The following is a 14,180-nucleotide window of genomic DNA, read 5'->3' as shown; positions in this document are numbered from 1 at the left end:
GACAACTGGGATAAATTAATAACTGGTTACTTTTACTCACCTCCTTCTACGATTTCTGAAAACTCAGGGAAAACATAAGTATCATCCCAAATAGATACCCCACTCATACAGTTAAAGTTGGTGGTGACTTCAGTCTTCTCTCAGTGTTGGCAAAAATACAAGTTCAAAGCTAGTGGCAGGTGTATAACTTCATCCAAAATTGTCCTAAACACTCTCTGAAAATTATTTTGTTCAATTAATTCAAGAAACCACCCAAAACTATAAATGAGTAGGAAAACATGCTTGACCACTTAGCAACGAAGGATTCGAGGATTAGTGACCACAAGGTCATTGTAGCAATACTGAATACTGTTCATCCAAACCCCCCAAAAAACAAATGTAAAATTCCTTCCAGAGTAACTATGAAAGCACAGACCAAATGTGTCTTGAATTCCAAGAAATAGTATTGACAGCAATTAAGAGATTTATGCCAAATAAATTAATAACATAAACAAAATAAGCATGCTAAATTTAAAGGAACCTAAAATCCCCAAGATTCGCAAAGTTTTACAGGAGCTTGAAATATAGCACAGACTTCAATGTGAGATGCTTTTAATAATTCCCACAGTGAAACTCCTTCTCAAAATCTGTCCACACATTAACAAGTCCAGCAGCTTACTAATGAAGCATAGATGAAATATCAGATCAAATTAACAGTGCAAGTGTGGGAACTATACATTGAGAAGTTTTATACCCACCTATATTGTAAATTGTTTCATTGCATTGTATTATATTTGTAGATGCTTGAAAATGTCCCAATGCAGAAATTGCAATGGTAAAATAAAATTCTAACAGCTGAAAGCAAGGTGAAATCATTTAAAAAGGAAGACAAAAAGTTAGGCAGAGAATTATGCCTTGGACCATTGTCTTATTCTCATAAAACAAATATCAGCAATAACACAGAAATATCACAGCTCATTGTAATTGATGGCAAGTCATTGAGCAAAGTAGAAGAAATTTTTGGCATTCCTCAAGGAATTGGTATAGGCCATGTGCTGTCCCTAATGTGATTCAGGAGACAATCTGTGCAGCCCTCTTAGATTCTTTGCAGATGATGCTATCATTTACTACCTATTAAAGTCATCAGATGGTCAAAACCAATTGCAAAATGACTTGCACAAGAGATCTGCATGCTGCAGAAAGTAGCAGTTGGAACCTAAGTAATGAAAAGTATGTGATCATTCACATGCGTACTAAAAGGAATGTTAAATTTTGGTCTCATAATAAATCACACAAATCTAAATGCTGTCAGTTCAGCTAAATACCTAGAGATAACAATTATGAAAAACTTAAATTGGAATGATCACATAGAGAGTATTGTGGAAAGATGAACCAAAGACTGTTTTTTACACACTTGGAAAATTTCCACTGAAGAAATTGTCAGTGCTACTCTTATCTGTCCTCTGCTAGAGTAATGCTGTGTGTGGGATCCTTACCAGGTAGGATTGTCAGAGGTCATTGAAAAAGTTCAAAGATGGGCAGCTTCTTTTGTCCTATTATGAAATAGAGAAAGAGTGTTACAGTTAAGATACACGGAATGGGGTAGCGATCATTAGAACAAGGATGTTTTTTGCTGCAGCAAGATTTTTTCACAAACTCTCAATCGCCTACTTTCTTTTTAAAATGCAAAAATATTTTGCCAACACTTGGTTACATAGGGAGAAATGAATGTTGTAATAAAATAAGAGAAATCAGAGCTCACCTGGAAAGATTTAAGTGTTCAGCTTTTCTGTGTACTGTTAGTGTGGAATGGTAGAGAAATAGTGTGAAAGTGGTTCTGCCAGGCACTTAAGTGTGAATTGCAGAGTAATCGTGTACATGTAGAGGTAGAGGCCACATTCAGTACAGACAAAAAACAACCAATTAGACATGGTAGCATTCATCTTAGTAGAAGTGGACTACACTTCCAGAGAAAGTGAGGGTTGTGGTCTACCACACAAAGGAACTAAAGAAAGTAGCTGCAAGTGGGCACTGATTTAAATCAATGGGGAAAGTTGAAAATTTGTGCTGGACTGGGATTTGAACAGTACACATTTTGCGTTGGTAATAGTTGTTACTATAACATCATCAAAGTTGTTCATTCCTGACTCTTAATGACACTGTCTTAAAAGGTACCAAGTCTGTTTGTAACCAGGTCATCAAAAATGTTTTTGTTGCTCCTCATGTCTCAGACAAATTCTTTGTGGCACCTGTCTAGTGAGTGTTCAATATTACTTCACAAGAGTATACCACTGGTAATGTGCTTAATTTTTTTCTCCTTCAGGTCTGGGTAAATTGAAACCACTTACCTTAATTAGGGATATTTTCATGCTGTTCAATTTAGTCTGTCTCAGAGTGCCTCTGCCTGAAGTGTGTGTATATGAGTTTGCAGTCAGTTTCTTTTTAGACCTCACTTGACTGACTGTTGCTGCTAGTTGCTGTAAAGACTCAATATTCTTAAGATTCTAACTTGTCCTTCATACATACACTCCATGTAATGTTGGAACATCTCTAATTTGGGCTGCTGTCAACTTTCATTTATGATTATTATGTGAGGCTAAGTACACATAAATAATTCATAAACTGCTTTCAATGCAACAGTGTTTTGCTTGGAGTACTCACGGGCCTTTGCCTTTGCCCCACCCAAGAATCAGCTTGAGTTAGTGTGGTAAGCAAATCACAATTGTATGAAGCTTTTGACTTTTAATATATGTAAAGAATAAGTTGAACTGAAAGTAACATTAATTCCCAGAGTGTTTCCTGGAGACTAATGTAGACCATAACTATGATTCTCTTATGTAGTAGTCTCACCAACTGAGTTACGAAGTCTAGATAACAATGATGAAGGTGGGTAGTGATCACACACCCTGCTCTCAAAAGTAGACCACAAGGGCTCAGTAATATTGAGATTGGAACTCATCACCATCATTGGGAAATAAACATTGTACCATGGGATTGACATGATCAGCCAAAATGGTCATGTGATTGTCAGCAATAATGTGGCCTTGTAGAGCAACCATGGGGGCCCATTGAATTCCATAATATGGCTGCCCAAGTCCTGGCATGCTCCACTATTGGGACATAAACTCTACCGGAAGTTGGAAACGATGTGAAACGAGACTCATCCAACCATTCCTCCATAGTCCAGGTTATGATACTTTGAAATCATGTTTTCAGATTACACCATTTGCATCACAGATATGTGGTTTTAGACTTCCAGCTCATCCAGCAATTTCCAGTGTATGAAGCTCCTTTAATGTTGGTTTGGTGCTAACAGGGTTGGCGAGTGTGACATTATTGCAGTGACATTTTCAGCTCTCTTACTTTTTTGTCACAACCCTCTCCAATCTGTCATGATCACTCAGCACGTACCTTCATCTGCATTGTGACTTAGCAAATGATGTTTTTCTACTTTCCCTGTATGCGGTATAGCTCTTAGATTCGGTGCCTCTTGAAACACCAAACACTTCGGCTATCTTGTTTACAGAAGCATTCATCATAGGAACACCAACAATTTGCCTATATTCAAATTCCCTTAGCTCCATCCTAATGCACTTGCAATTACCCAAACCACTGATCTGACCATGATTGACACTCGCACCATATTGAGGACACTGCACAGGTGCCATTCATGGTCAAATACAAGAGTGCAACCTGCAGGCTTGGCTAGCATCTCCATTTATGTTCAAACATGCATTTTTCCTGGTGTTGCAATATTTTTGTCTAACTCCTGTACTTCACTTTGATGTGATGTACATACCAAGATGATGTGTACGTGCTAATATTAATTGGAAGGGGGGAGGGGGGGTTTGTTAAAAGGGATAAACAAATAAAGGAATGGAATCCGTAAATTAGCTGAAAAATAACACTGCTGACAGTGAAGACTTTGCAAAATATAACTTAACTGAGGAACTTGTGCTTTTACAAGAGTTTCCTTACAACTGTGAATCAGATTTTGGAGAACTAAAGTTCTACACACAGAATAGATTTGCAGTGTATATTTTTAACTTAACAGTGACGCTGTCATGAGTATTAGTGTGGAAAAAGAGTGATGACACTGACGTCAGGATTGCTATGATTTGTGCTTTTGGACAAATTTCCTTCCTTGCCATTTTCTATCCCACACGATCTGGAGGACAATGAGACTGTGATATAAATCATTAAGAATGTTCTTTTCTTTACTGCTTCAGAAGAGATATTAATATGTGTAGAGGACAATGGATATCTGCTACCACTGTACCCGGGGTATATATTTTGAGTGTGTCATCTGGCCATTTGGATGAATTATGTCTTGTTCTAAATATTTAACATGTTATACATGTATATTTCAGAAGTGTGGAGGTCTTTACCTACATCAATTTCTCTTTCTTCTCCATTACTGCAGCTAATTCTGATCTTTCAAACAGTAATGAAGATTTCCACAATCTCAGTTTATAAACATATAACAGGTGTAATATACTATCAAAGTAAGCCATGGAAATCCACACTTGGTGAAGTAGTCATACATTTTCAGACAGCATATAATGTTTCTGAACACAAATGTGACATCTGGGCTTTGTTGCCCATGTGAAAAGTATGACCTTTCAAACTATTAACTCGCCATCTCCAAATTATTGAGATAGCATGCAGTATCCCATTTGGGTGAGTGAGGAATGCTAAACTGTATCCAAGCAGCACTTAGGCACCTTATATGCTGAGTAAATTGTAGGTGCTTCACATCGACTACAAGGATGTAATTATGAACAGTGACTAAAGATTATTAAGAATGTTGGTGACAGAATAAGTTAGAATGAAATGTGTTATACCTTTAATAATTTTAAAGTGATGTAATATCTGACAAGTAGCTGGTACAGTACTTGTCAGAAGTGTCTTTCAGCCCATAAAAACTGTTAGGAGCAGTGGCAGAATGTTTTACTGGCATTACTGGAACTTCATCAGCAGCAAATTATCACCTCTTCTTCTTTCTTGGCTCTACAGCTCGTGATGAGCCTTGGCCTCTTCTACAATTTCCTTCCATCTCTCTCAGTCCTTTGCCAATACTCTCCAGTTTCTATAGCCCATCTTCCTAAGATCTTCGATTACTCCATCTTCCCATCTGGATCTTGGTCGACCACGTCCTCTCTGCCCTCCTGGCTTTCCTTGTAATATTCTTTTTGGTACTTCTGTATCCTTCGGGCGAGCCACATGTCCCGCCCACCTCAGTCTGGATGATTTCACTATCCTTCTGATGGATTGGTCTTTGTATATGGTATACTACTCATGGTTGTATCTCCTCCTCCATCTTCCTCTTTCACAGATTGAGCCGATAATTCGTCTAAGTACCTTTCTTTCAAATGCCTCCAGTTTTTCAATATCTTTAGTTGTTGATGTCCAGGCTTCAGAGGCATATGTAAGCACTGGTCATATAAGTGATTTATAGATAGTTAATTTAGTGGTACGAACCAGGAGCCTTGAGGTTAGAAGTCCTGTTAGGGCAAAATAGGCTCTATTGGCCAGTATTAATCTCTGCTTAATTTCAAAGGAGGTATCATTTAGATGTGTAACTGTCAAGCCCAGATACTTGAAATGTTCAACACTCTCAAATGTATAATTGCCCATTGTTATTACATTTGGCATATTTTCTCTATGTGCTTTTCCAGCTGCCGTATATTTTGTTTTTTGTTCATTAATAATTAACCCCATGTTCCTACTGGCCTGTTCAAGAGCTGTAAATGTCTCTTCAATTGCTTTTTGGGTTCTTGCTATTATATCTATGTCATCTGCGTAGGCCAGTATCTGCACCGATTTATAGAAGATCGTTCCTCTGTTCAGAAGGTTTGCGTTTCTCATCACCTTCTCCAGGGCGGCATTAAAGAGAAGGCATGCCAATGCATCCCCTTGTCACACTCCATTTTTAATACTCAATGTGTTGGACATCATTCCTCCTATTCTTACACTACGTTGTGTTTCACTCATTGTCATTCTCACCAGCCTTACCAACTTTCTAGAGATACCCAGTTCATCTAGAACTTGATATAACTGCTCTCTATTTATGCTATCATAAGCTGCTTTGAAAACTATAAAGAGGTGATGCTTGCCAACTCTGTATTCATTTATTTTTTCAAGGATTTGTCTTAAGGTGAATATTTGATCTATGGTTGACTTCCCAGGAAGGAATCTGCATTGGTACAGCCCCGTCTCCCTCTGTATGATTGGGAGTATTCTGCCGAATAGTATATTAGAGAGTATTTTATATCCCAAATTAAGTAGTGTGATCCCTCTGTAATTGCCACACTGGTATAGTTATTCTAGGGTTGAGGAGACTATCAAAATACCTGCGCCATCTTTCGCATATTCCCTTCCCTTCACTTATTATATGCCCTGTCTCATCTTTTATTAAGCTTGTTTTGCTACCAAAAGGCTTCCGTGCAGCATTCACCTCTCTATAGAATTTTCTTATTTCATTTTTGCTTCTCATGAGCTCCATTTCTTTGACACTTGCTTTCATCCATTCTCTCTTTTTTTTCTTTGGTGAGTCCTCTTTTCAATCCTCCTTTTTTCTTCGCATTCTTCTACTATCCTCATACAGTGTGATCCCAGTGTCCTTCTATATGCTTTGTTCTTTTCTTCAGTTACTATTTCGCATTCAGTATCAAACCATGATGGTCTTACTTGTCTTGTCCCAATTCCAAGTATCTCTCTTGCCTATGTCTCCTCCGTTGCTTTTATCACTTCCCACTGATCTTCAATATTGTTATATTCTCCAGCATTTTCCAGAATCCAAGTTATCTTCTCCTGATACTGTTCTCTTACTTCCACTGATTCTAAAGTTGTTATGTTATATTTCTGTGCCCTGGGTTGGTGTCCTTTCGCTGCGTTAGATATCCTTGCCTTTCACCCGTGCCCATACCAGAAAATGATCTGTATCTATGTTTGGGCCTCTGAGACTCCTCCCATCCAATAGGTCCGATTTGTGTCTCACATCTATTAACACATGGTCGATCTGGTTTACTGTTTCCATCCAGTGAGTTCCATGTTCCCTTATAAATTTCTTTATGTAGGAACAGTGTTGATCCTATTACCATATTTCTAGATGCTGCAAACAGTGTAAACCTTGTTCTGTTCTCATTACTTGTTGCACGTTTGCTGTTGGGGCAAATTATCGGTCCATAAATCTGTTCTTTCCCCACCTGAGCGTTTAGGTCTTCAGCTATTATTTTAATATCATGCCCTGGGCACTCATCATATACTCTTTCCAAAGATTCATAGAATACTGCTTCTTCTTCTTCTTCTTCTTCTTCTTCTTCTTCTTCTTCTTCTGTTAGTGCATGGGCAGTAATTATGGAATAGTTAAAGAATTTCCCCTTTATCCTGAGTGTTGATAATCTTGGATTAATGGGTGTAAACCCTATTACCAAATGCTTTAATTGATGACGTATAACAAATCCTGTCCCCAGCTGGTGATCACTTTCACTGCAGCTATAGAATATATTCACCTCTTTCTTTTCTAAAACTCCACTCCCTGTCCATCTAATTTCTTGTAGTGCTATTATACTTTGCTTCAGACTCATTATTTGATCCATCATTACTTTCAGTACTCCTGGTTGATATAGGGATCTCACATTCCAAGTACCAATATATAGATCTGATCTACGCCTTATATTTCTCTTCTTCCTAATTTTCCCTCCTTCATTTACTTGTATTCCATCCTCTTTGTCCTTTTCCATGCCAGGTCCATCTTCCTTCATCCGACCGACTTTACTTTGTAGAAGTTTCGCAACAGTTGTTTTTTACAGAGCGGGCTGTCAATCCTGCGTCCAACCCCTACCAGGGGACAGGTGATTTTTAATCAAGGTTTTCTTCCCTTAACCCTTCTGATGATGGTGACTACAGCCATGAAATCAAGAGACACTTGTTACTTGGGAGAAAGGCAATGTCCAACTTGGACAATGTTTTAAGAGGAGAGAAGTAATTGTAACAACAAAGGTTCATACAGTAAGGGCTATGGTCTTTCCAGTTGTGATGTAAGGATGTGAGACCTGGGCCATAAGAAAGGCTGAAGAGTGTAGAATAGATACCTTTGAATTGTGATCTTGGAGGAAACTCCTTAGGGTTCTGTGGACCACAAAGGCAACAAATAGCTCATTATTACAACAAATAAAACCAAATTGCTCCCTGGAAAGTCTGATACTGAAACGACGACTGACCTACTATGGGCACATTATGAGAAGATGTAATTGACTGGAAAAGACTATAATGCAGAGGAAGATTGAAGGCACAAGGAAAAGAGGGTCGCAAAGGGTGAGATGAATCAACACCCTGGAAATTCTGTAGAAGAGAGTGCAGGACAGAAGAAATTGTCATGCATGATGTCGCAGAGTGGCAGAATACACACACACATACACACACACACACACACACACACACACACACACACACACACACACACACACACAGAGTTATATATATACACTTCGGTGGATCATAAAATTGTGTTTTGTGGTACTGTCATTACTAGTTATACTAAAAAGCAAAAGCTAAACTGATGCTTCATGAAGGTTGTAGAACTGGACACTATGTAGTTGATTTCACTATGTATTTTGACCCAAGGGGCTCACAGATCTTTTGTGGGTGCGACTGACGAACATGGTGCCACAAGCTCTTGTTTAAGAAAATAGAGGAAAACTCATCTAATTAGGAAACGCCAACAATCTTCCATACAGATTATGATGTTATTCACATAGAGGTACTAGTAAAACAGCCTTGTACTCCTCCTCCTCCTCCTCCTCCTCCTCCTCCTCCCACCACACAGTCTCCACCTCCATCCTCTATCCCACTCTTTGAAAGATTGCACCAATACTTCATGGTAATTTCAGTGGTAACAGGACACTCGGAGATAAACTAAAAACTCTAGTACATGCAAAATTGTCTGAATACATGATGGTTATAAATAAACTTTTGCTACTTGAGCTACTGTAGATGGAATATGTTTACAGTATTGGTAGACAACTTCATAGGAATGATGTTCAGACTATGTGCTGCACAATTTGCATTATTAGTAGTGTTACTGTCATGACTTGCCATTAAGTGCTGGTACTGGCACGATGATGTACATTGAAACACAAGTATCAGTGTGCATTACAGTTGTAGACAGTCAACATGGGTCTGGAGAAGTTGAGCAGGGCTTTACTCGTAAAGCTGTTTTATCAAAACAGTGCTGCTGCTCTTTGTGAGTATCGATGCATTAAAAGTATACAGAGAGGTTCTCCTTCAGCACCATGGTTGAAGGACATGATTCGGATGTTCAGATTAACTGACAATTTGGGAATTGCTTCTGAGAGAGGACAACAGCCAATTGTGCTTAACGTTGTTGAAGAAGTTACTGTTTCTATGGCTGAGAATGCTGGATGCAATGTGTAATCTTGAAGCAGTGCACAAGCTGTGTCATGTTGAGCAGACATTTGTGACCTGGGACATAAATATGGTATGCAATTAGAAAATATTACCCTCTTGTGGGGAAATTAAAATGTGTTTCTTTCAATGGTTCATTTGTTATTTCTCTATCTCGACACTGTGTATCTATACAAGACACACTTTCAAGCTCCCTGATACCTCTTTGGTGAGTGTATTCAAGTCTCAATGAAAGGGCAAGCTCAGGGGTGAAATTGTGTAGATTGAAGTTGCTGTGTTTGTCAGTGACTGACTAGATCTCACTAGTAACTCTTATCCATTTTTAGTATGGGCTTGGAAGTTATGTCCCCACCCTGCTATCTTACTCAGTGGGCAGCAGAAAGTTCATTATCATCCAGCATGTGAGTGGTGAGGTGACTAGCAGAACAAATGGCAGTTCCGAATGGTCAGTGATGACAAAGTTGACGTAGTGAATGGCTGGCAAGTAAGAGAGTCCAAAAAACACTAATTTTGCTATAAGCTTACAAGGTTAGTCCAGAATATGATATGGCTCAGTCTTCAGGTGATTTCAGGCTCTGACAGAATTTGAATGAACACACACATTTTAGCTAAAAACTTTGACACAGTGTGTGCCTAGTGTATTGTAGGCTTACACTGTCTGTGTAACCATGAGGAATTGTGGCTGCTTGCTACCCACTGTCTCTGACTCCATATTAATACTGAAGCTTGGCAGGACTCTGAATCTCTGTCAAATACTGGTCTTCATACACAAGAACAATCTTGTGTGTGTCTTCTTCAGTACAGAAAAAGCTTACAATAGCACTTGGAAGTACTTTATTATCGAGTAGCTTCATTTATGGAGAATGTGATGACACCTTCCCCTTTTCATATTATCCTTCCTGAATGGACACTAGTTCCATTGTAGAGTCAGAGACATACAATCAAATTGCTTCCTTCAAGAGAACTGTGTATCACAAGTAAGTGTGCTCAGTGTCACTCTTTTTGCCACTGCCATCAAAAGCATTATATCCACAGCAAGGATTAATTTCGTGTGCTCCATACTTGCATGAAATTTCTCTGAATTTTGTGTCCTCATCCAATTTCAGCTCGAGTTTTTCTACTTCAGCTAATCATTCACAGATTGAAACTAGTATGTTTAGAAGGTATGTTTTTAACTATGGACCATTTTTTAAATAAAGCTGTTGCAGCACTGTGATTGGCAATCTACATGTGTGTGCTGAGTACTTGCATCTATTGGCTACCCACAGATACTGTAATGGAAGCTTTCATATGTGTTTGGTCATTTTTGCTTATTTAAAATTCTTCCTTTAGCTGAAAAATCTCTCGGAGTTTGAAATATGCACAATTTGTTTTCTGTGTTCAAGAGACACGAAAATGATCATAATTCATCCCGGGTTAGTTAAGTTCTCAATATTTGCCATCACAGATATCTTATGATCAAATAACTAACAAATATACTGAGATACCTGAATCAACCTAAAGTGTACAGCGATACAAAAATAAAATAAATATTAACATTGAAGTTGCGCAATGGTAAGACACTGGGTGGACTCTCATTCGGGAGGATAGAAGTTGAAATCCCCAACTGGCCATCAGTATTTAGATTTTCCAATGTTTCCTTAAATTAGTTAAAGTGAGTGCCTGGATAGCTCCTCTGCAAAGGGCATGGTCAATTTTCATCACCACCCTTCCTATAATCTGAACTTGTGCTCTGTCTCTTCTGATCTCTCAGCAATGTGACGTTAGTCTCTAATCATCCTTCATTCCAAATACAATATGAATTCATTGCACAGGTTTCAACCGTGTCTTCAGAACTGATAATTTCAGTGTGGTGTTGTTGTGGTTCTTCTTCTTCTTCTTATTTTCTTTTTTTTTTCCCCCACACACATTACATTTTACTATCTCCAGTTATATTTTTGGCATGTTACGCATCTTATCTTTCAACATTATTTCATGTAACACCTGTAGAATGAATATTATCATACCAGTTTTCTGGAAATTTCTTGTGTTGTTTTGTTTTCTCATGTGTCCAGTATCCTCACTGTGAGTGTGTGGAATGAACAATGTATCTAATCTAATGTTTCGTTTTGGCACATAAAGTCTTTGTTTTTACCAAGAATGCTGGGTTATTCTTTTTGCATTGACAATGTCATCCACTCAGCCTCTTATTCTCCTTCTCCTTGTCATTGTCATTATCATCATTTGTCTCCACCCCCACTTCCTTTCCTCGTGTGTGTGTGTGTGTGTGTGTGTGTGTGTGTGTGTGTGTGTGTGTGTGTGTAAATTTTTGCCTAGACATGATGCCTACCTTACACAACTTAGAGAGATGATAAACATGTAAGATGTTAATGAAATCTCTATCTACTGTTTCTAATTTTTTGTAAAACATCATTAGAAAGAAGTTAAGAAATTATGATAGTGGTTCTGCCAGAAGTTAAGCTATGAGGATAGGTCATGAGTCGTTCGTGAATAACTGAGTGGGCAAGAGCATTCCATATGAAAGACAAGGTCCCCAATTTGTGTCGTTGTTCTGCACACATCTTTAATCTTCTGGGAAGTTTTGTTATTAGAAAGTCTAAATGAAAAGTATTGTGCTAAAAACTAACAAATGAATACCTTTAGATTGTAAGAACAAAATTGAACAATGCTGTACTATTAATGTGCATGTTAATGTATGCTGTATCTTCACTTTGATGATAAGACGTTAAGACAGCTATATCCATTTCCAGGAAAGGCACAAGTTTACCTGTCAGCCTTCTGAGAAAACACATAACTGATTATGTTAAGGAGGAAAACTTGCAGAGTACCTCAGATCGAAGGTAATATTTTCATTGTTGATTGTTCTACAGCATAGATTTGGCTTTATTGCCTGCATGCTACTTATTGTTATAAACATTCATTAAATGGCATAACTAACACTTCCATGACAGATGGAAAGGTGAGCCGTGTTTGCTCATCTGCTTGAATGAAGTGGAGAGTTTCCATTCAGCAGGTAGTCATCTAAATATCCAGCTCAGTGGAAATAAATAAATACTGGTGTTCAATACTTGGCAGAAGCAGCTGTTCACAGTTCATTACATATAACTGTGATTCAAAATAAATTGTTTTTAGAGATTGCATTGCTGTGTGTTGTCAGTAGTAAACAGAAATATTCAACAGATGTGCAGATTCTTGAAGCTTTTAATGGAATCACAGGTATGAAAATTTCTGCAACAATATTGCTTTTCTATTTGTTAGTAATTTGATAATTTCAGTCATAGTAATGAAAATATTTGATTTTATTCAAGTTATGTTAGCTAATTCTTCCATTGCCTCTTTGTAGAGCCTCATAATAATAAATGAAAAGCACAATACTGTGTATTTCTACAGGATTATTTGTTTAGTTAACCGATTTTCAGCTTACAAGGCAATCATCAGACTTCAACTGACGACACACACAAAATAAATGTCATCTTCGACAATGCAGTAGTAATGAAATTAATATGCAAAAAGTTGGAAACTAAATAAATATAAAGGGTGCAAACCAGGAAAAACATTAACACCAGGACAAAAAACTGTGCCTATGTAACATATAAAATAAATTAAACAATCCCTGTAAAATAAATTATTACTTGACAAGATTACTAAAGAATAGCTTGTGAACAGTTATTACACATCACAAGTGATACAGAAACAGAGTAAAAATAGAATTGACTTTTGTAACAACAGAACATTAGAGTACCTGGGAGAACTGATGATTTAGCAACAGAATATTAGAGTACATAAGCAATCGAAATAAAAATTAAATCAAAACAGTAATTGGAGGAATAGAAAGGAACAGACAGTGTGGGGAGTAATGGAAAACTGAGAGGATTAAGTGAATTTTAGAAGGGTAGAAGTATTGAGTTGTTTTTGGCCATTTTATATTAAATCACAACTGTGGGCCAGATGTTTATTGATTTACAGGACTTACACCAGACCGAGTTTTTGGCATTTGTTTGTTAAGCAAAGGACATGGGGCAGTGGCTGGTAGCTGTGGCCCTTGCTCAGTACATGCTCGGCAAGTGTGGAGTTATAATTCTGCAGCCTCCAGCTGTGTTCATGTTCATGTTCAGCTAGCCTAGTTCCTATGTCTATGCCTGATTGACTGATATAAAACCATAGTCAGTACAAGAATATTCTGTATAACCCACTGTTGGTTAGTAATTATGTGTTATCTTTGCCATTGAAAATACACTGGACTGTGCTGTTCCTCACATAGTAGGAAGTCCTATAGCTGTAGCTTTTACTACACTCTGTGATACTGGTCCTATGTATGGTGTTGTACACCACTTCCTGCAGACAGTGGAACAAGCAGCAGAGGTAGTTTAGAGGAATGGATGTAATTTTCAATTTTTGTTTCATATTGCAAGCTGTAGTCAATCAGGGTAGGATTATAGCCACTGGTTGATGCAATAAAATTTATTATGTCTAACTCTGCTCTGAAGTCTTCTTGGGACATGGGAACTGATATGAAATGGTGCCCCACTGAGTGGAAAATTGGATGTTTGTGTGTTACTGGGTGTTGTGAGTAAGAAGGTATTACTCTGCCTGTAGCTGTAGTTTTACAATAAGTTTTGAAACAGTGTGTTTGTGTACTGATGTCGATGGTTACATCTAGGAAGTTCATGACTCTGTTGCCAGTTTCCACTGTGAACTTAATATTTTTATGTTGACTGTATAAGCTTCGGAAAAAAAAATGATGTTGACCCATCTTGTAGTCCTGTCCACAT

At 37.9% G+C, this 14,180-nt stretch overlaps 1 protein-coding gene across 1 annotated transcript in view; it reads left to right on the top strand.

Annotated features, from left to right (window-relative positions):
* LOC124555396 (eukaryotic translation initiation factor 2D) overlaps positions 1 to 14,180 on the top strand; it is a 177,933-nt gene that overhangs the window by 103,173 nt on the left and 60,580 nt on the right. Inside the window, exon 3 of the mRNA XM_047129292.1 lies at positions 12,159 to 12,248. Within this exon, the coding sequence (XP_046985248.1) occupies positions 12,159 to 12,248 (90 nt within the window). The remainder of the gene's footprint in view (positions 1 to 12,158; positions 12,249 to 14,180) is intronic.

This window comes from Schistocerca americana, chromosome X, assembly GCF_021461395.2.
Source record: "Schistocerca americana isolate TAMUIC-IGC-003095 chromosome X, iqSchAmer2.1, whole genome shotgun sequence".
NCBI classification, from domain to species: domain Eukaryota; kingdom Metazoa; phylum Arthropoda; class Insecta; order Orthoptera; family Acrididae; genus Schistocerca; species Schistocerca americana.
This window is presented reverse-complemented; position numbering and strand designations above follow the sequence as displayed.